The sequence below is a fragment of the Eulemur rufifrons genome, chromosome 4 (genome assembly GCF_041146395.1).
Source record: "Eulemur rufifrons isolate Redbay chromosome 4, OSU_ERuf_1, whole genome shotgun sequence".
NCBI lineage: Eukaryota > Metazoa > Chordata > Mammalia > Primates > Lemuridae > Eulemur > Eulemur rufifrons.
This window is the reverse complement of record NC_090986.1, coordinates 53,243,939-53,265,752: the sequence shown is the minus strand read 5'-3', so window position 1 is coordinate 53,265,752 and position 21,814 is coordinate 53,243,939. Positions and strand designations below refer to the sequence as shown.

The window sequence follows — 21,814 nt, the reverse complement described above, 5'->3', positions numbered from 1 at the left end:
TCTTTATAAAACTTACATAAAATATATAATATTGTTTATATAATGCAAAAACTCTGGAATATCCCCGAAAGTACACATGGCGAATTTTTTTAACTTTGTAACCTACTATTTTATGTCATATTTTAATCATAATGGTTTCTGTAATGATAATTATTAAAAAGGCACAAAAAGTTTGAAGTTGACAAGATGTATTAAATAACAACTAGTGCTTTAACAGATATATAAATAGGAGGAATAGATGACTGAAAGGAGTCCTGAGGACTCCTTATGGTATTTTAGAAGGATTTTATAATTTGAAAAATTGCTTTTGCTAGGAGGATATTGTATTTCCATTTTCATAATACATTGTTAGCTCTCTAATTCTAACTATGAGAGTTCTGGAAAAAAGAAAATAAAATTAATGTGATTTGGAAGCTTTTTTTATGTAAAAAACAATTGAATACCTCTTCAATATATGCATTGTTTTACAAAACATAAAACATTATTAAGGTTGGTCTGAGTGCAGTGGTGTTTACAATTAATTGATCACAACCAGTTACAGATTCCTTTGTTCCTTCTCCACTCCCACTGCTTCACTTGACCATTAAAAAAAAAAATTAAAAACAAATAATTAAGAACATTTTACTGTAATTGAAACTGTAACAACTTGCTCTCTTTACATATTAATAATTAGAAATTACATTTTTAGTATGTTGTTTGCTAATAAATTTTATGTCTAAAAACTTTATTTTAAAGGTAATTTCCAGGTAATATTTGTCTGTTAGGTTATAGTTTTAATATGCTTTAAAATGGAATTCTTGTTACCAAAGTTTGTTATCTTTGAATTTGCTACTTGTTGAAGGAGAAAGCAGTCCTCTTCAACAAGTAGCAAATTCAAAGATAAATATTTCTGAAAATTATAAGTGAATATGTGTTTTGGTAAGGGGAGATGGGGGGAGAGCCTTTCCATAATTATTGAAATGAGGAATAAAATATTTTATGTAGTTTGAAATAATTTATAGAAGGCCTTTCCTCCCCCCCGTTTTTTGTAAGAATCTACTCAAAGAAGTAGATCCCTGTTACGTTATCAATGTTGCAAATGTATTTTTTATGTATAATTTCTGTTTTATAACTGAATTTTTTTTCACAGAGCTTATCAAAACACAATAGAAGCAATATTGGAACTGAAGGTGGACCACCTCCTTTTGTGCCTTTTGGACAGGTAATGACTTTCATGTTGGCAGATAAATTTAAATCAGGAAAAAGTATTTTTCATTTGTATTCAAACTGTGTTTTGTGCTGAACTATTTATTTAGAGGTCAGAGAGTTATATGGAAATATGAAGTTCAAGGAAGTTAATAATTTTGTATTTTTTTTCTTTACTGTAATTAAATTGTCAGTGTTCTCAGGAGCTATTAACCCAAAGATTGAAGCAATTAAGAGCCATATCTGAAGAGCAACTTATAAATAATTAAGATAGGATGGGGTTTTATTTTTTAAGGGAAATTCAAAAGTAAGAAGACAAAAATGTGCCATAATTTCTCATTTTCATTAAAAACGTAAGAGGGGCAGAGAAAAGTAAAGCTGCACAGAGTGATCAGACAGGTGAGAACACCAGAGTCATTGAAGAGCATCATTGTGCTTGAGGAGAGCCTGCTTTTCCCATTGTTCCTTCCAAGATTCTGTTCTTCTTCCTCATTTCAAATACCTATCTCAGACAGGAATAGGTATTAATTTTATTTCCAGTTGATATCTTCCTATTTAACTAGGCAGCTCTGAACATAAACTAAAAATTTTCTGTCTACTCCTTATTTTTTAATTCCCCTTGCTACAAAGTGCTACATTGAGGTAGCTCCTCAGCTGGTCAGTGTCATTTATGTCTTCCTGGCTGTCCTCAGCATTAAATTGCATTTGTAACAATGTCCTCCAGCCTTTTCTTGCTTTATCTGTGACAATTCTAAGAAAATCCCTGTGGTAGCTTGCTCTTCACTTGATGATGGCCCCAGAATTTAGCTATTGGTAATCCGTCTTGCATTTGCTCTTTAATTTTCTTCAAGAGTGCTGGCTAAGAGTGACAATGAGTTGGGGACATAACAGGTAGAAAACAAGCTGGGTACAATGGCTCATGTCTATAATCCTGACACTTTGGGAGGCCGAGGTGGGAGGATTGCTTGAGGCCAGGAGTTCGAAACCAGCCTGGGCGACATAGTGAAACCCCATCTCTCTACAAAAAATTAGCTGGGCTTCATGACAGGTGCCTGTAGTACCAGCTACTTGGGAGGCTGGGGCGGGAGGATTGCTTGAGCTCAGGAGTTTGAGATTTCAGTGAGCTCTGATGATGATATTGCACTTTATCCCAGCCAATAAAGTGAGACCCTGTCTCAAAAAATTAGCAGCCAAAAACAGGTAGGAAACAGATCTACATTTTGATAACAAGGCTTAGTGTGTGTGTGTGTGTGTGTGTGTGTGTATTTTAAATTTTTGGTTAAAAATGATGTCTAATTTATAAGAATATAAATGGGTAGGATCAGTTGACTGGCATCCTCTTCAAAAACTTTTTTGTAAGGTCTACTCAAAATTAAAGTCATCTTTGTATTATGCCTATTTTGAAAGTATTTTTAAAAATGTTGATTTTTTTTTTTTTTTACTGTGTTTTGGAACAAGAGACAGTCAAGATGAAAGGAGGTATGAAGTCCTATAGTGTGATCCATGTTAATGATTGATATTCTCCCAGTGTAATAAAATCCCCCAGAAGGAAAATAGAATACAAACATTCTAATAACATATTTGAAAATAATAAATGATATATTTGTGAGAATTTACTATCCCCTTAACATTTTGGTGATAATATTTCTCTTTCATAAATTGCTTAATACATAAAGTCAACTTTTTTTCCCCAGAGAGACTTATGATCTAATTATTCTTAAGAATTTAAAGTGTGTTGTATGGCTTTTTTTGAGTTAGCAAGTGTAATAAAAGTTGAAATAATATTTGTTTATAAAGTTCATTCTGAAAAATTCTTATGCAGCGTATCACAGCCTTGTACATGGGCTGTGTGTTGATATCAATGATATATTTATATTGATGAAAATGTACTATATTTGTGTAATACACTTGTTTGAGAAGAGCTCCTCCTCCTCATTTTTATTAATGAGTTGAGAAAAGATTCATTTTATAGCATTTTTACTGGTAGGATTGGAATGGAGACCAAAATTTAGGGCTTATTTTTTAGGCAGTGATGCCTTTCTTAATTTATTTTATGAGACAAAAATCAAAAACTTTGTAGCCTGATGCGGGAAAGGGCATTTTTTTAGCCTTTGGTTTATGAGCACAGACAGATCTTTTTACATGTTAAAATAACTGTACTACCCAACCCGCATATGGATATTGTGGCATAATGTGGAAATTAAGCTCTTAAGTGCAAAACCAAATTTACCTATTATTGTGCATTAGTCTAGACTGTTTGAAATCTAAAAATTATTTTAAGTTACTATCCTAAAATGAAACTTAGATCTCTTAGTCCAATATATATTTTAAATATGTGCCCTGGTTTAGATGGCTATATATTTGTATAGCTTTTAATTTTATTTACTAGTTACATTTATGTAAAAGTTACTTTATTCAGTTTTCTACTTTTATTTTTAAGTATATGGGATAGAATTGTAGTTTTGTGGGCTCTCAGATATTGTCACGGATATAATCTTTTTTTTTTTTTTCAGAAGTGTTACTTTTTAATGAAAACTAGAATCTCTTTTGGAACTACTGAATTAACTTATTTTTATTTATTTTATTAGAAGTGTGTATCTCATGTTCAAGTGGATAGCAGAGAACTTGATCGAAGAAAGACATTGCAAGTTACAATGCCTGTCAAACCTACAAATGATAATGATGAATTTGAAAAACAAAGAACTGCTGCTATTGCAGAAGTTGCAAAGAGCAAAGAAGTAAGAAATTAAATCATTGTAAAATTGTCTGATTTCTTATTATTATGTTCTATTTAGATTACTCATGATCATTATTGTCTTTTCACATAAGATAACTAATTAGGCAAATCCTTGATGTTATCCTTCTTGCATATTCCATAAGTAGAAAATGCCCTGCTACTTTATGGTGTCTTAAACTTACATATTTTATTAATATGCTTTTTTTCCAAATCTCCATGACAGTTCCAGTAAGTTACTCTGGCTAGCAAATTATCCCTTTTTCCTTCTCTCTTCTTTTTCTTCTTAATGATGTAACAATTGAACAGAACTTTTTTTAATTCTGGCATAGGGCTTCCTGTTAGTAGTTGGGCTAATTGTCACTTTTTGTGGATAATTTTTCTCTATAAAAGCAACTTCTGAGAAATAGCAACTTCTGAGGAATGAGTAAAAATAAGAGGATAAGTCACTGGTCTGTTATTAACATTTTTGTTAGTTTTATTCTTAATTATATTTAATGTATAGTAAAAATAATTTTTATCTTTGGAGTATATGTGTATCTACACACACAAACACTCCTTTTTAAAAATTGACAAATAATTATATATATTTGTGGGGTACATGTGATAGCAATACATGTATACAATGTATAATGATGAAATGAGGGTAATTTTTATATCCATCACCTCAAACATTTATCATGTCTTTGTTTTTTTTTTTTTTTTTTTTTTAAGGAGCTGAAAAATTTTTATTGCCTAGTGATGTAGCCATCGTAAAGTCATAGCACAATGCATTACTCATGTGTTTGTGATGATACTGGTGTAAACAAACCTACTGCACTGCCAGTTGTATAGAAGTATAGTACATACAACTATGTAAATATGTAATACAGTATGCCCTCTATATCCATGGGTTCTGTATCCATGGATTCAACCAACTGTGGATCAAAAATATTTTTTTTTTTTTTATTTAATTTTACAGAATCAAAGAGTGTAACAATATATCTTGTTAGATACAGTATGTCCTCATAATGTATACATTATTTCTTGTACAATGATATGAAATAATATGGGAAATATTCATGATAAATTATTAAGTGAACAGTGCAAGTTAAAAACAATAGTTTCATATTTTTTTCCCCATCCCCCCTTTCCCGAGTCAGCACCTTCAAGTGTTACCACTCCCCAAACGGTGCGCAATGCACTCATTGTGTAGGCATACCCCCATCCCCTCCCCCACCCCCCACCTCAGTCTGATGTCCAATTGGTGTCGTTTCCAGATTTGTATTTAGGTGATGATCAAGGAAACCAATTTTCTGGTGAGTACATGTGATGCTTGTTTTTCCATTCTTGGGATACTTCACTTAATATAATGGGTTCCAACTCTCTCCAGGAGAACCATAGAGATGTTGTATCTTCATCATTCCTTATAGCTGAGTAGTATTCCATGGTATACATATACCACAGCTTACTAATCCAATCATGTATTGATGGGCATTTGGGTTGTTCCCACATCTTTGCTATTGTGAATTGTGCTGCTATAAACATTTGGGTACACGTGCCTTTGTTACAGAATGACCTTTTTTCCTTTGGGTATATGCCCAGTAATGGGATTGCTGGGTCAAATGGCAGGTCTACTTGAATCTGTTTAAGATACCTCCATAATGCTTTCCACAGAGGTTGCACTAGTTTGCAGTCCCACCAGCAGTGTATTAGTGTTCCTGTCTCTCCACACCCACGCCAACATGTGTTGTTTTGGGTTTTTTTGATAAAGGCCATTCTCACTGGGGTTAAGTGATATCTCATTGTGGTTTTGATTTGCATTTCCCTGATGATTAGAGATGTTGAACACTTTTTCATATGTTTGTTAGCCATTTTTATATCTTCTTTTGAAAAATTTCTATTCATGTCCTTTGCCCACTTTTTGATAGGGTTGCTTGATTTTTTCTTGCTGATTTTCCTGAGTTCTAAATAGATTCTTGTTATCAGTCCTTTATCTGATGTGTAGTATGCAAAAATTTTTTCCCATTCTGTAGGTGGTCTGTTTATTCTCTGGACTGTTTCTTTGGCTGTGCAGAAGCTTTTTAATTTCATCATGTCCCATTCATTTATTTTTGTTGCTGCTGTGATTGCCTTGGGGGTCTTCTTCATAAATTCTTTGCCTAGGCCAATGTCTGTAAGAGTCTTTCCTACATTTTCTTCTAGAATTCTGATTGTATCACGCCTAAGGTTTAAGTCTGTTATCCACCGTGATTTGATTTTTGTGAGAGGTGAAAGCTGTGGGTCCTGTTTCAGTCTTCTACAAGTGGCTAACCAATTCTCCCAGCACCATTTGTTGAATAGGGATTCTTGTCCCCAGAGTATATTCTTTCCCGCTTTGTCGAAAATTAGGTGACTATATGAGGATGGTTCTATATTTGGATTTTCTGTTGTGTTCCACTGGTCTGTGTCCCTGCACTTGTGCCAATACCAAGCTGTTTTAAGAACCACGGCCTTGTAGTATAGTTTGAGGTCTGGCAAATTAATACCTCCCATTTTGTTTTTGTTGCTTAAAATTGCTTTTGCTATACGGGGTCTTCTTTGATTCCATACAAAGTGTATGATTATTTTCTCTATGTCTGTAAAGAATGATGTTGGTAATTTAATAGGGATTGCATTGAATCTGTAGATCACTTTGGGTAGTATAGACATTTTAACAATGTTGATTCTTCCGATCCACGAGCATGGTATATTTTTCCATCTATTTGCAAGTTCTGCTATTTCTTTTCTCAGTGTTTCATAGTTTTCCTTATAGAGGTCCTTTACCTCTTTAGTTAGATATATACCTAGATATTTTATTTTCTTTGTTGCTATTTTGAAGGGTATTGAGTCTTTAATTTGGTTTTCCGATTGACTGTTATTGGCATATATAAATGCCTCTGATTTGTGTATATTAATTTTGTAGCCTGAGACTTTGCTGTATTCGTTAATCAATTCCAGGAGTCTCTTGGTTGAATCCTGGGGGTTTTCCAGATATAACATCATATCATCAGCAAAAAGTGAGAGTTTGATCTCTTCCTTCCCTATTTGGACTCCCTTGATTCTGCTCTCTTGCCTGATAGCTCTCGCAAGGACTTCCAATACTATGTTGAAAAGTAATGGAGACAATGGGCAGCCCTGTCTGGTTCCAGTTCTAAGTGGGAGTGCTTTCAGTTTTTCCCCATTCAGTATGATGTTGGCTGTGGGTTTGTCATATATGGCTTGTATCATTTTTAGGTAGGTTCCATCAATGCCTATTTTGTTAAGCGTTTTTATCATAAAAGGGTGTTGAATTTTGTCAAATGCTTTTTCTGCATCTAATGAGAGTATCATATGGTTTTTGTTTTTGCTTCTATTTATGTGGTGAATTACATTTATAGATTTACGTATGTTGAACCACCCCTGCATCTCGGGGATGAAGCCCACTTGGTCGTGGTGGATTACTTTTTTGATAAGTACTTGGATTCGATTTGCTAGTATTTTATTGAAAATTTTTGCATCTATATTCATGAGGGAAATTGGTCCGTAGTTCTCTATTTTTGTTGTGTCCTTTCCAGGTTTTGGTATTAATGTTATATTGGCTTGGTAGAACGTGTTAGGGAGAACTCCATCCTTCTCAATATTGGAGAATAGTTTATGTAGGATGGGCACCAGTTCTTCTTTGTATGTATGGTAAAATTCAGGTGTGAACCCATCTGGACCAGGGCTTTTCTTTTTGGGAAGGTTTTTTATTGCTGTTTCGATTTCAGTTCTTGATATTGGTCTGTTCAGGTACTCTATTTCTTCCTGGTTGAGCCTGGGAAGACTATGTGTTTCTAAAAATTTGTTCATTTCCTCCACGTTCTCCAGTTTGTGTGCATAAAGATTTTTGTAGAATTCATAGATGATATCTTGTATCTCTGTAGCATCGGTTGTGATTTCTCCTTTCATGTTCCTAATGGAGGTTATTAGAGATTTTACTTTTGTATCATGTCTTTGTATTAGGAACACTGAAAATTCTCTTGTCTAGCTCTTTTGAAATATATAATAATTTATTATTAACTATATTCACCCTGCTATGTTATAAAACACTAGAATTTATTCCTCCCGTCTAATTTTGTACCCATTGACCAACCTCTCCCTGTCCCTCCTTCCCCCTTACCCTCTTCACTTGCTGCTAACCACTGTTTTACTCTTTACTTCTATGAGATCGTTTTTAGCTCCCACATATGAATGAGATCATGTGGTATTTGTCTTTTGGTTTCTGGCTTTTTTCACTTAACATACTGTACTCTAGTTTTATCCAAGTTGCCACAAATGACAAGATTTTATTCTTTTTAATGGCTGAATAATAATCCATTGTGTGTATATAATTGGCCTTCTGTATCTGTGGATTCCACATTTATGGATTCAACTCACCATAGACTGAAAATATTCGGAAAAAAGAAAAGGATGGTTGTGTCTGTATTGAATGTGTACACACTTTTTTCCTTGTCATTATTCCCTAACACAGTATAATAGCTATTTTCTTAGCATTTACATTGTGTTGGATATTAAAAGTAATCTAGAGCCAATTTAAAGTATATAGGAGGATGTGCATAGGTTATATGCAAATACTGCACCATTTTATATAAGGGACTTGAGGAGCTGTGGATTTTGGTATCTGAGGGGGATCCTAGAACCAGTCCCCCATGGATACTGAGAGACGACTGTATATCCATTCATCTGCTGATCGACACTTTGATTCCGTAATTTGGCTGTTGTGAATAGTGCTGCGGTAAACGTGGAAGTGCAGGTGTCTTTGACATACTGACTTCCTTTCCTTTGGAAATATAACCAGCAGTAAGATTGCTGGAGCTATATGGTATTTCTATTTTTAATTTTTTGAGGAACCTCTATACTGTTTTACATAATGGCAGTTCTAATTTATATTCCCACCAACAGTGTGTAAGAGTTCCCCTTTCTCTGCATCCTCGCCAGTATTTTTTTGTTTTTTTTTTTGTCTTTTTGATTTATTGCCATTTTATAATTCCCAATTTATAATACTAACTATAAAAATAATATCTCATTGTGGTTTGGATTTGCATTTCCCTGATTATTAGTGATATTGAGCATTTTTTCATGTGCCTGTTAGCCAATTTTACATCTTCTTTTGAGAAATGTCTATTCAGATCCTTTGGCCATTTTTTAATTGAGTTTTTTGTTTTGCTGTTGAGTTGTTTCAGTTTCTTGTATATTCTGGATATTAGTCCCTTGTTGAATGGATAATTTGCAGATATTTTCTCCTGTTCTGTAGGTTGTTGCTTCACTCTGTTATTTGTTTCCTTTGCTGTGTTGAAGCTTTTTAGTTTGTTATAATTCTATTTGTCTTCTTATTTTTGTTGCCTGTGCTTTTGAGGTCTTATCCAAAAAAATCTGTGCCCAGATTAATGTTCTGAAATGACAGACCTTCCCTCTTATGCTATTGACAGGCATAGTTTCTCTTTTGTCTTGAATTTCTTGCTTATTTGGAATAGGTGTTTCTCTGGTTATTTATTGATTTCTATGGACTGTAATAGGAAATTTTACATGTCATAAGATTGAAATAGTTTCCTTTATTCAGAGTAATGAAGCTTAGGTGACAACTGCTTTCCTATTTAATTTTGAATGCTTACTAGTAGCCTGCTTGCATTTTGGTTGTTCTTCCTGCAGTGTCTTTCTATCATCAGTCTAGTGCAGGGGCCAAAAGCCAAGCTCTGGGATCACAGCCTGCAAATATATCCTGCTGACAACCTTGGACAGGTTACTTAGCTTTTTGTATCCCATTTTTCCTCATCTATGAAACTTGGGGAGGATAATGGTAACTACTTCATATGTGAGAATTAAAATTAATAATCTTTAAAACATTTAGAACTAATACTATTGCTATCTGGCATAGATCATGACACACTTGCTCAAATCTCTCAATAAACATGACTCTTGCTCTTCTTCAATATTGCTTCTGAGGCACATTTAAAAATTCATTTTTAACATATCTTAAATTAATGCATTTTATATAGTGTACATGAAATATATTTATTTTTTCCCAAAAATATATTAAAATTATGGCATTTCAGAAGAAGATATTGGGAATATATATTTCTTAATGATTGTAAAAGTTGTTCTTTTGATTTACATTTATTTCAAATAGACTTTCCTCCCAAGGGTTTTGTTTGATGTGGTTACAGCTGTCTATTTATTGGAGTATAGTTAATATGTTGTAATGTGCTTTTTTTTTTTAAATCATCATTGATCACATTATATTCTCCCATGAATATATGATCATTAAAGAATCATAGTTTTTTAGAACTGAAATGGACATCAAAACTTCTCAATTTATATATGAGAGTTAATGGAGGCTCACAACTAACTAACAAACTTGGGACTTGTCCAAGGTTACCAAGTGACAATTCTAGGACTAAATCTATATGTAATGTAGACCTATAAGTGATATAAACATACTAAATAAGTAAGTTGCAGATTGCAGTTTTAAGTATAGTAGTCTGCTTAGGCATCAATATAGTAAAATTTGAGTCAAGACTTGAGGAGGCAAGAGAATTAGCTACTTGGTTATCTGAGGAAGAGTGTCTTAGGAAGAAGGAAAAGCCATGACAAAGGCTCTAAAGCTGGAGCATATGTTCAAGGAACAGCAAGGTGGCCAGTGCAAGCAGAGAGAGCAAGGGGACAATTAGTAGAAGATAAGGTCAAGAGAGATAATGGAGGTCAGTTTATGTAGGGCCCTAAAGCCATTGTAAAGACATTGGACTTCATTCAGAGAGAAATGGGGGAGCCTTTGGAATGCTTTAAGGACAGCAATAACATCAGCTGTCCTATATTTTAAAAGGCTAATTCTGGCTGCTACATTCAGACTGGATTGTAGAGAAGGAAAATGAAATCTGACAAGTTAGGAGATTATGGACGTAATCCAGGAAAAAAAATGATGGTGGCTTGGACAAAGATAGCAGGTGTGTAGGTGGTACAAAGTAGTGAGATTCTGGAATTTTGAAAGTAGAGCCATCAGGATTTCTCTAATTGGATATAGGGTGTGAGAGAAGATGAAGTATTAAGAATGACTCTGAAAGCTTTACCCTGAGAAATTAATTGGCAGGTTACAGTTGCTTACCTTGAAACGAGAAGACTGGAGTGGAGCAGGTGTGAAGAGAGGAAGATCTGGTACTTCATTTTAAACATATGACTATTGAGGTGCCTATCAGACATGCATGTAGTAATGTTTAATAGGCAGTAAGACTGAAGAGTAAGCTTTGGAATAGATACATGCAGTTGAGAGTTATATGCATATAACTGATATTTAAAATCATGAGGTCAAATGAGATCACCAAAAGAACGAGTGTTGATAGAGAATAGAAAAGGGTAAGGAATGAATTCTGTAGCATTTTAACCTTAGAGGTTAGATGGAAGAGGTTGAGCCAGCCAACCTGTGACCAGTAACATAGGATAAAAATAAGAGATTGTAGAAAATATATCATGGAGGAGGGGATGTTAAACTTATTAAAGGTAGTTGAAAAGTTATATATGATGAGGACTGAGAATTAATATAGAATCAAGGAGATTCATTTACTTCTTCCACATTCTTCTTAACATGTATATGGTGGTAAGATAAAATATATGGTATTAAGATAAAGTATAACTGCAGATACCAGTATGTGAGTTGATGTGGCAAAAATCTGTGCAAGTTCTTTAATAATCATATCAGTTTTTTTAGTAAGGTAGTAAGCAAGGTCAACAGTGACAATGGGGGAGAAGGTGTTGGAGGCTGGAGAAGTGAGGAGAATGTGATAGTGATCTAGAAGACTGGGAATATGAATGGGCTAGAGAAATAGTAAGATTGCTAGTTGGCAGCATTAAGGGCCAGCTAGAGTTTCTCAGTCATGATAATGTCATGGATGCTTGATTCACATAATATGAACAAGATGATGTAGCTCACAAAGGGCAACACTGGTTACCTTATGGGTAATGTTTAAGTTGTGATGGTTCCAGATATTTATATTTTTAGTGAGTAACAACTGTTTTATAGCAGTGAAAAGCAATTCTGAAAAAGCTATTTATCCTATTCCTTAATCCATAAAATGGAAAGAAAATAATAAGGAAATGCATCCAGAAGATGGGACTATTTCACTGGCACCAAAAGAAAAAGCACTTTTGGAGTTACGGAATGTAAATTCCGGAAATATGTTAAATTTGGAACAGGTCAGGCTCCAGACCTTTCAGGTAACTATGTTCTAGTATATTAACCAAAATAGTAATTGTCATCTGTTATTGAGTGTTTGCCATGTGCCAGTTACCAAGATACTCACTTTATATCAATGATGTCATTTAATCCTCACAATATCCCAGTGAGGTAGGTTTTCTCATCCTTGTTTTAAGGATGAAAAACCTGAGACTCAGTGGAATGTTGAAATTAAGTGACTTGCCTGAGGTTAGGAGCTAGTAAATGGCTGAGCCAAGATTAGTCCCAGTGTTGTCTAGCTCCAAAGCCTGTGTTCTTAACTATGCTACATTGCCTCCCAGTCTAAGAAATTTTGTATAACATTAATATAAACACATTTTTATAGTTATACAAATAATGACTATGAGAACATTTCAAATATATTTTTTGCTGGGATTCCATAAACCAAAAATTGAATGAATCCAGTAATGAGTCTTGTCTTTGGTCTTTTAATTTTGATTTGAATTAAATTTAAATATTGTGGTATATTAGCTACCTAATGGAGATACTGAATGTGTTATCCATTAATGCCTTTCTAACATCATTTTTCTATGTTTCAGGTTCTACTTTATATTTTCATCTGATTTAAAATAATTTCTCAGTGATTTTTTTTTTTACTGTAATCATTGTAAAATGCATTTTAAAATACCAGTCATTATCTCTCATAAAAAATCAGATTTTACCTCTTATATTAGATCTATTAGAACTATAAAATATTATATAAACAGATGTTTAATTTGATATTGTATAAGTAACGACTGTGGGATGTTTTTAGTCAAGGATTTGTATCTTTCCAAACCAACATTTTTTTATGTTCTAGTCTTTTAGCAATAGTTTTGCTAAAAATAAAAATGAGATCAAATCAAATTTAATTACATATTTAGTTATTCAAATAAGACAGACAAAATAAGAAATGTGGACTTAAAGCTTTTATATGTAATTGGTAAGAAATAACATTATTAAGTGATTAATATACATAAAAAAGTTAGTAATGAGAGTTTTAATCTGTTTAAATTTGTATTTTTGGTTTACTTTTTAAGATTATGGGATATTACTGGACCATGGACATAATTTAACTGATTCTTAGGTTTAGTGCCTTCCTAAGGATAACTTTGGTAGCTGGATTTAGAACCCAGGACTCAAGACACCAGTCAAGTGTTTTAACCTAGAGTCATTTTGGCAACTAATCTCCATAATGGTTGTATTATTTTATTTTTTTCTACATTTTTGTACACTTAAGTTTATTTTGATGACTTGCGTTGGAGATGTTATAATCATGTAAATTTTTTTATTGCTTGGCCTGGACTTGTGAAAAGAAGAGATTATGGCCAGTAGATATTTGTGCTGTTTATAAGTTAACATTTCATTTTTTCATGTAAAACATAATTAAGAAACTTACAATTCAGTTTTGCTAGATGTGTTTAGTCATAGCTTAGTTTTTAGGGCTATTTTTGAATTCTGTTTACTTACATCTCTTTTATGTTTCTCTTATTTAAAGACCAAGACATTTGGAGGAGGTGGTGGTGGTGCTAGAGGTAATCTCAACATGAGTGCTGCTGGAAATCGAAATAGGGAAGTTTTACCGAAAGAAAAGTCAACCAAATCAGAGGGGAAACATGAAGGTGTTTATAGAGAACTGGTAAGGCTAAAGAATCAAGCGCAAAGTTAATGTGTTCTTCTTTTAATAATCTCAATGATCCTTTTATTTTGTTCTCACAAACACCACTGGCTTTGTTCAGTGCAACATGGATAGATGTTACAACTCTAAGGTGGCTTTTGTTAAAGATTACAATTAACTCATGAAAAATTTGGATTGTTTGAAAAATAATTTACTTGAAACTTCTATTTCACTTAAATTGCTAATGTCTGAATAATGTCTTTGGCATGGGTTAATAAAAAGTCATCAAAAAATGATACATCAAAAACATACAGTTTTCTGCCTTTCTCCCCTTTCCCCCACATCTTGTCTCAAATTTTCGCTAAAGTGATTTTGTTTTGTTTTCTATTGCTCTTTGGGAAGAATATATTAAAACAAGCACATGTATATTATGAACTCAATTGCAAAATATGTCTGAATTTTTTTTCTTTTTTTGTGACAGAGTATTACTCTGTCACCTGGGCTAGAGTGCTGTGGTGTCAGCCTAGCTCACAGCAACCCCAACTACTGAGCTCAAGCAGTCCTCCTGCCTCAGCCTCCAGAGTAGCTGGGACTATAGGCATACACCACCACGCCAGGCTAATTTTTTCTATTTTTAGTAGAGATGGGGTTTCACCCTTGCTCAGGCTGGACTCAAACTCCTGACCTCAAGCAATCCTCCTGCCTTGGCCTCCCAGAGTGCTAGGATTACAGGTGTGAGCCACCATACCCAGCCAGAATTTTTAAGATAAATGAAAAGGAGTCAAAGTTATTTCTGGTATGCTGCAGTGTCCTCAGATCTGAGAGAGTTGGCAAGAATTCATTTTCCTCTGCCTTTAGAAGTTGAATGACTTTGGTTGATTTTGTCTGTAGGGTACAGAATACCTAAGACTAGCTTAAACCATAGGGGTTTATTATCTCATATAAAAACAAGTCCAGAGGAAGATGGTTACAAAGGTTGAAAAATTCAGCAGTGTAACAATATTAGAGATTTTTGTGGGTTTCTCCATGATTTCTTGGCTTTCTGCTCAGGATTACAGGATTCTCCACAAGCTAAATTTTCACAGAAAAAGTTCAAGGCAGGAAAGAAAGGGAGGAATTTTTCTTGGTGTAGGTATATTTTATCACAGAAGAAAATCTTTTCTGAAATCTCTAGCAAGTTTTCATTTCTCTCTCATTGACTAGAACTAGGTGACATGCCTACTTCTACATCAATCACTGGTAAGGAGGAATGGGTTTATAACTATGGGGCAGGCTATCTCTTCCTTGAAGAGGCCATCTGTTTGTTTTTTGTTTTTGTTTTTTAATTAAAAAAAAGGGGGGGTTAAATAGCAATGGAGAGTGGATACAGTAAGCTGAAAAAGGCATGGTCCCTAACTCAAGAAGTTTGAGAACAATTGTCTGGGGATGTCTTGACAAAGAACACCAGAGAAGATTAGCAGATTGGGGGTGTTGTGAGGATTAAAAACATATGAAGGGAACGACATCGCAAAGATAGTGGAGTAGAAAGCTCCAGGAATCAGCCCCTCCACTAACGCAACTATTGAGCTGGCAAACATTGTCTGAAGCAACTATTTTAGAACTCTCGGGCCTAGTCAAATACTTGTAGCATCCACGGTGAAGAAATGAATGATGAAGAAAGACGCAGGTCAATGGCTGACCACAGAGATGATGGAACAAAGACTTCAGTGGTCACACATCACAAAGAATATATTTCTTGCAAAAAAAATTTTAGAAAAGTCACTAGACATATTGATGACTATAGACTTTGTCAAGCAACAACAGCAATACTTGGGGAGGAGAAAGAATCTGATTTCCAGTTACCAAAGTACAGTATTCAGAATGTCCGGTTCTCAACAAAAAATTGAAAAGCGAACAAAGAAACAGGAAAGTTTGTCCCATTCCCAGGAAACAAATCTATGGAAATCATCTGTGAAGAAACCCAGCCGTGGGACTTCCTAGACAGAGACTTTAGATTAACTGTCTTGAATATGCTCAAAGGTCTGAAGAAAACCACTGACAAATAACTAAAGGAAACCAGGAGAACACTGTATGAACAGTAGAAAATATCAATAAAGAGAAATTATAAAAAGAAACCAAATAGATATTCTGGAGCTAAAAGGTATAATAAGGGGAATTAAAAACTTCACTAGATGGGTTCAACAGCAGATTAGATTTCTAATGTGACAGAAGAAAGAATCAGCAAACTTGAAGATACGGGAATTGAAATTGCCCAGTCTGAATGGTAATAAGAGAAAAGAATGAAGAAAAATGAACAGAGCTTAACGGACCTATGTGATACCATCAAAGGTACCAATATATGTATTATTGGATTCCCAATGGGAAAAGAGACAGAGAAAGGGGCAGAAAAAATATTTGAAAAAATAATGGTCCCAAATTCCCAACTTTGATGAAAGACATGAATCTGCAAACCCAAGAAACTTGGTGAATACCAAGTAGGATAAACTCAAGATTCAGATCAAGACACGTTTTATAAGCAAGTTGTTTCAAGAGAAATCTTGAAAGCATTGAGAGAGAAGTGGCTCATCAAGTACAAGGGCTCTTGAATGAGATTAACAGCCAATTTCTTATTTGAAACTATGGAGGTCAGAAGGCAGTGGAATGATATATTCAAAGTACTGAAGGAAATATGAGGAAATATTAAAAAAATATAAGGATATATTTAAACTACTGAAGGAAATAAAACTCAACCAAGAATTCTGTGTCTGACAAAAATATGACCTCTTTTTAATTTAATTACCTCTGTGGACACTATTTCCAAATAAGGCCACATTCTGAGGTACTGGGGGTTAGGACTTGAACAAATCTTTTTGAAGTCATAAGGATGGGCCCTAATCCAACATAACCGGTCTCCTTATTAAGAGGGGTAATTTGGACACAAAGACGGACACATATACAGAGGTAAGATGACTCGAAGACACCTAGGGAGAAAATGGAGTGATGCATCTACATGACAAGGATTGTCAGCAAAAAAGAGAAGCTAGAGAAGAGTCAAGGAAGGATTCTCCCCTAGAACCATCAGAAATAGCTTGGCCTTGCCAATACCTGTGATCGGGAGTTTGGTTAACCTGCAATCTGGTCAATGGGAAAGGCAAAATAAGTTATACCAAGAAGCAGGTTGCATGTTAATGGATCCTTGAAAGTATTTTTTGGTCAAGTTCTACATATGGGACAATATTCTTAATTACATATTTATTTGGAAGACAATTTGGAGAGGGAAAGGTTTAGGGAAGGTTTGATTATTTTTTTATGTTCAGATTAGTTTTTGAATAAGAAAGGTGAATAATAGTTTTGATGTCCAGCTATTTACTTTAGCATATCTATAGCAAGGATGGTAAGTAGATTTTCTCTCAACTCTGATCTGTTGGTAGTAGCTACTGTGTTTAGAAGGATTCTGTGACACAGGGTTTGGAAAAAAGTACTGTGCTTTTATCAGTGTCTGAATGGACATCAGAATGGGTGTCTGCAACTTGCATGCCATGCGTGGGCTAATTTAAAGCATCTATCCATGTTAACTTTTAGATGTACAAAAGTTAAAGTTTTCCTTGGCTGGCTTTGGTTCAAGAAATGTCTTTATGGGATATGTTTATACTAATTAAATGGTTTGTGAATTTACTCAAGTCTAGATTTTTCAAGATTTGGATTCTGGCACGTATAAAGTAGACTTTCCTATTTGGAGTACAGCTGCCAAAGCTTCATAGATAGTATTGCTAATGAATATAGAGTAGAATACTGAAGGAATGGAGAGTAAAAATATCCCAGAACTACTGAGTGGTACCATTTTGTTAGGTTCAATTTATACTTTGCATTTTTGGATAGGTGCTATACAAATTACATTTCCTTTCTAGGATGGAGAAATATCAAATTCTTTCCATTTTTTGCCATGAAAAATTTTCATTAGGTAATTTTCACTGTTGATATTACTTTCAAAGGCCTTCCTGTAACATATCATAAAATTTTCTTTTTGGTTTTGCATTTGCAATAATACTTGTGAAGTCAGAGTGTACTCAAGGCATACAAACCGACATATCATACAGATTCTTCCTTGACTATTGGTGTGAAGAAAACAGCAAGTGAATGTTGTATTAGTATGATATTTTCTTTCCATGAGTATGAGATGTAATTTTTAGTTAAAAGACAGTGAATAGTTAAAAACTTATACCTTGCTTTATTTATGGGCTATCAGCATAGGTTTTCTCTCTGTTCCTTACAGGTTGATGAGAAGGCTCTGAAGCACATAACAGAAATGGGCTTCAGTAAGGAAGCATCGAGGCAAGCTCTTATGGATAATGGCAACAACTTAGAAGCAGCATTAAATGTACTTCTTAACAGCAATAAACAGAAACCTGTTATGGGTCCACCTCTGAGAGGTATAATTTATTAAACAATGTGCCAGATAATATTGTTTGCTTTTCAGAGGAACATATGTTATTGATAGAGGCTGGATTTTATTGCTGTGAGGGCTATAAGTTTATTTAACATATTGTGGTAAATGGAAGGAATGCCAGTTTGGAAACTGTAGAGACATTTGCAGGTTATTCTCAGTTTCATTGTCTTCATCTTTGTATAAACTGGGTCTAATAATGCCCTATTTAATAGGGCTGTTATGAGGAATAGAGAAAATATGATATAAAGTGGTTCTGATAATTATTTCTAGAATTGTGCCACTAGTATAAATGACTTATAAACTTTTTAAAATTAATAAGAATATAACTTTTATTTGGTCGTCGTCGTCTTCTTCTTCTTTCTTCTTCTTCTTCTTCTTTCTTCTTCTTCTTCTTCTTCTTCTTCCTCCTCCTCCTCCTCCTCCTCCTCCTCCTCCTTCCTCCTCCTCCTCCTCCTCCTCCTTCTCCTCCTCCTCCTCCTCCTTCTTCTTCTTCTTCTTCTTCTTCTTCTGTTTTTTTTTTTTTAAGAGATGGGGTCTATTTTGTAGAGGTGTTGCCAAAGCTTGTCTTGAACTCCTGGGCTCAAGTAATCCTCCTGCCTCAGCCTCTTGAGTAGCTGGGACTACAGGCATGCGCCGTAGTCTGTCTCACGGTTTTTCTTTAATAGAATGGTCAAATGTGTTATGTGATTTTTAAAGTCCTAGTCCCATATTCTTTATAAAAAAATCTGTGATTAAGCAAAAATTTTATAAAAATGACTTTTTCCTTAAAAGATAATTTATATAAACAAATCCAAATTTCTGAATAGATCATTTAGAGGATTAAAGGAACTATTTAATATAATCATCCAAAAACTTCTGCTGGGTACGGTGGCACGTCATTGTAGTCCCAGCTACTTGGGAGGTGGCTGAGGTGGGAGGATCACTTGAGCCCAGGAATTAAAGGCTGCAGTGCACAATGATTGGGCCTGTGAATTAGCCACTGCAATCCTCCCTGGGTGACATAGCAAAATCCTCGTCTCTTTAAAAAACAAAACAAACAAAACAAAACTTTTTTGTTATAAAATGTATAGACTATACAGAAAAATATGAAAAGAAATGAAAAACAAAATCCTACTTAAAATTTTAAAATGCTGATTATATTTTAGCGTATTTATTTCCTCCTTTTGTTTTTGTATATGCAATACGTGTGTGTGTGTGTGTGTGTGTGTGTGTGTGTATATATATATATATTTCTTGCTTTTAAATCTTAAGGTAGAGGAAAAGGCAGGGGGCGAGTAAGATCTGAAGATGAAGAGGACCTGGGAAATGCAAGGCCATCAGCACCAAGCACACTATTTGATTTCTTGGAATCTAAAATGGGAAATTTGAGTGTGGAAGGTAGGCTAACTTAAAGTAGATTTCTTTTTTCTTTTTCTTTCTTTTTTTATAGATTTCTTTTTAAAAGACAAAACGTTATTTGGAATTGTACAAAAAGGTTTAATAAAGCAACTGATAATATGAACCTGTATTGTGGGTGTCTGTTTATAAATTTATTTATTTTATTGTTATTTTTTTGAGACAGAGTCTCTCTCTGTTGGCCTGGCTAGAGTGCCGTGGTGTCAGCCTAACTCACAGCAACCTCAAATTCCTGGGCTCAAGCGATCCTCCTGCCTCAGCCTCCCGAGTAGCTGGGACTACAGGCACGTGCCACCGCGCCTGGCTAATTTTTTTCTATTTGTAGTAGAGATGGGGTCTCACTCTTGCTGAGGCTGGTCTCAAGTCCTGAGCTCAAGCAGTTGTCCTGCCTCGGCCTCTCAGAGTGCTAGGATTACAGGTGTGAGCCACTTTTCCCAGCCTATAAATTTATTAAATTATGAATTTCCTGTTTGACAAAAGCACAGAAGAAAATGTTGTTATTCTGAAAATATAAATGGCAGCTTATTTTGCCCCCTGTGTGATGATTAATATCACCAAACCATTTTCCAAACTTTACTTCTATATAAATGACAGGTTTAGCTACATAAACAGATTGTTTTGGAAAATTTATTATTATATAACTCATTTTGATTGTGAAATTGGTCTATCTCTTCATTCTCCACACATTACATCTTATATAAAAATGTTTATACAGTGAGTGAATATGCTTTCACAGTGTGATGTATTTTGTAATATATACTTTAGTGACTAACAAATATTGACAAGAGAAATAAGTATATTAAATATGTAGCTTTTTCTAAGCATATAATATGGTAAATATTTTTAAAATAGTAAATTTTTAAAATATGATCTAGAAGGTTAAGGAAATATACTTTCAAATTCAGCTTTCTCTTTCAGATGTATTTTGAATCCAACCAAATAAGCTCAGAGGTAAAACGCTTTTATAACAAATTTGAAATGTCCAGATTTCATGAAAATGGAAGCCTATTTGCTAAATTATATAGAAAAGGCAATGTATCATTTGAGAAAACAAATGTTTGCTGTAGACTAGGTTTGTAAGCATGATGTATTAGTTTCCTGTTGCTGTGTAACAAATTACTACAAAGTTGGTGGCTGAAAACAATGCAAATTTATTATCTCATAGTTGGGGCCTCTGCCTAAAGTCTCACATGCTGATATCAAGATTTCCACTGGGGCTGTGATCTTGCCTGAGGATTGAGTTCCTCTTACAGGCCCACTGGTTGTTAGCAGAATTCAATTAATTATTGTGGATGTAGGACTGAAGTTCTGTTTTTTGCTTGATGTTGGTAAGGGGACTGCTTACAGTTCCTAGAAGCTGCCCTCAGGTGGTTGCCATATGGCCCACTTCATAGGCCATTTACAACACGTTGTTTGCTTCTGCAAAGCCAGCAGGGGAATCTCTGACGCTGCTTCAAATCTAACTTCTTCCTGACTTATGCTTATTAGTATTTTTGTCCCAACCTCCGTTTATACTGTCCCGCTGAGAGCTCCTTTGATTTCCTTTCATCTTCCTGTCCCCGTACATTTGCTTTTGACTCCTATAATGTCTCCTAAATCATAATGAGGTTAAGACAGAAAATAGTAACTCATTTATGACCTCTGTGCCTGTCATGTGTCAGTTCTCACAGAATGAAGTGTTACTAGCATTCCACTTGGAAAAGGGTATCAAATTTAGTTAAGATACATGAAATGAGTACTGCACTCAAAATCTATCAGTGTTAGAGTTACTTCTGAGGGTACAGAAATTTGTGAACACATCTGTTAATACAGAATATTGTTTTAGTAGAATGTGTTCTATTTGTATTACTGTTATTAATATGACAGAGTCAGGTAGAATGTGAGAAAAATATGAAAATTATAATAGTATTCCAGACCCTTAATTTTTATAAGGAATATAGCCTGTGATTTTTATAAATTTCCAAATTCAAGAAGTTGGAAATATTTGTACAGGCTCTTAAATTTTATCTAAATTCACAGGTTCCTGTGATAATGCAAACACCAGAAATTATCTGCCTCCCATTTCTACTTATTAATACATTAGAGTTTTCTGACTCACTTGATGATCACTGTTCTCAAGGAAGTAATATTTTTATTCTTTCCCAAACATCCTGTATGAGGAGGCCAGCTAATCAACACAGGATATGGGCAGAAGGCTTCGCAGAGGAGATGGCACTTAGCCAATCCAAGGAGCAG

The 21,814-nt window shown here is 34.5% G+C and overlaps 1 protein-coding gene across 9 annotated transcripts in view; it reads left to right on the top strand.

The window, feature by feature from the left end:
* Positions 1 to 21,814, top strand: part of TDRD3 (tudor domain containing 3) — a 173,171-nt gene that overhangs the window by 103,485 nt on the left and 47,872 nt on the right. For all 9 annotated transcript variants that reach the window (XM_069467185.1, XM_069467176.1, XM_069467179.1 and 6 more), the window contains 5 exons: positions 1,130 to 1,201; positions 3,774 to 3,923; positions 13,639 to 13,779; positions 18,011 to 18,167; positions 19,436 to 19,561. In XM_069467185.1, the coding sequence (XP_069323286.1) occupies positions 1,130 to 1,201; positions 3,774 to 3,923; positions 13,639 to 13,779; positions 18,011 to 18,167; positions 19,436 to 19,561 (646 nt within the window). The remainder of the gene's footprint in view (positions 1 to 1,129; positions 1,202 to 3,773; positions 3,924 to 13,638; positions 13,780 to 18,010; positions 18,168 to 19,435; positions 19,562 to 21,814) is intronic.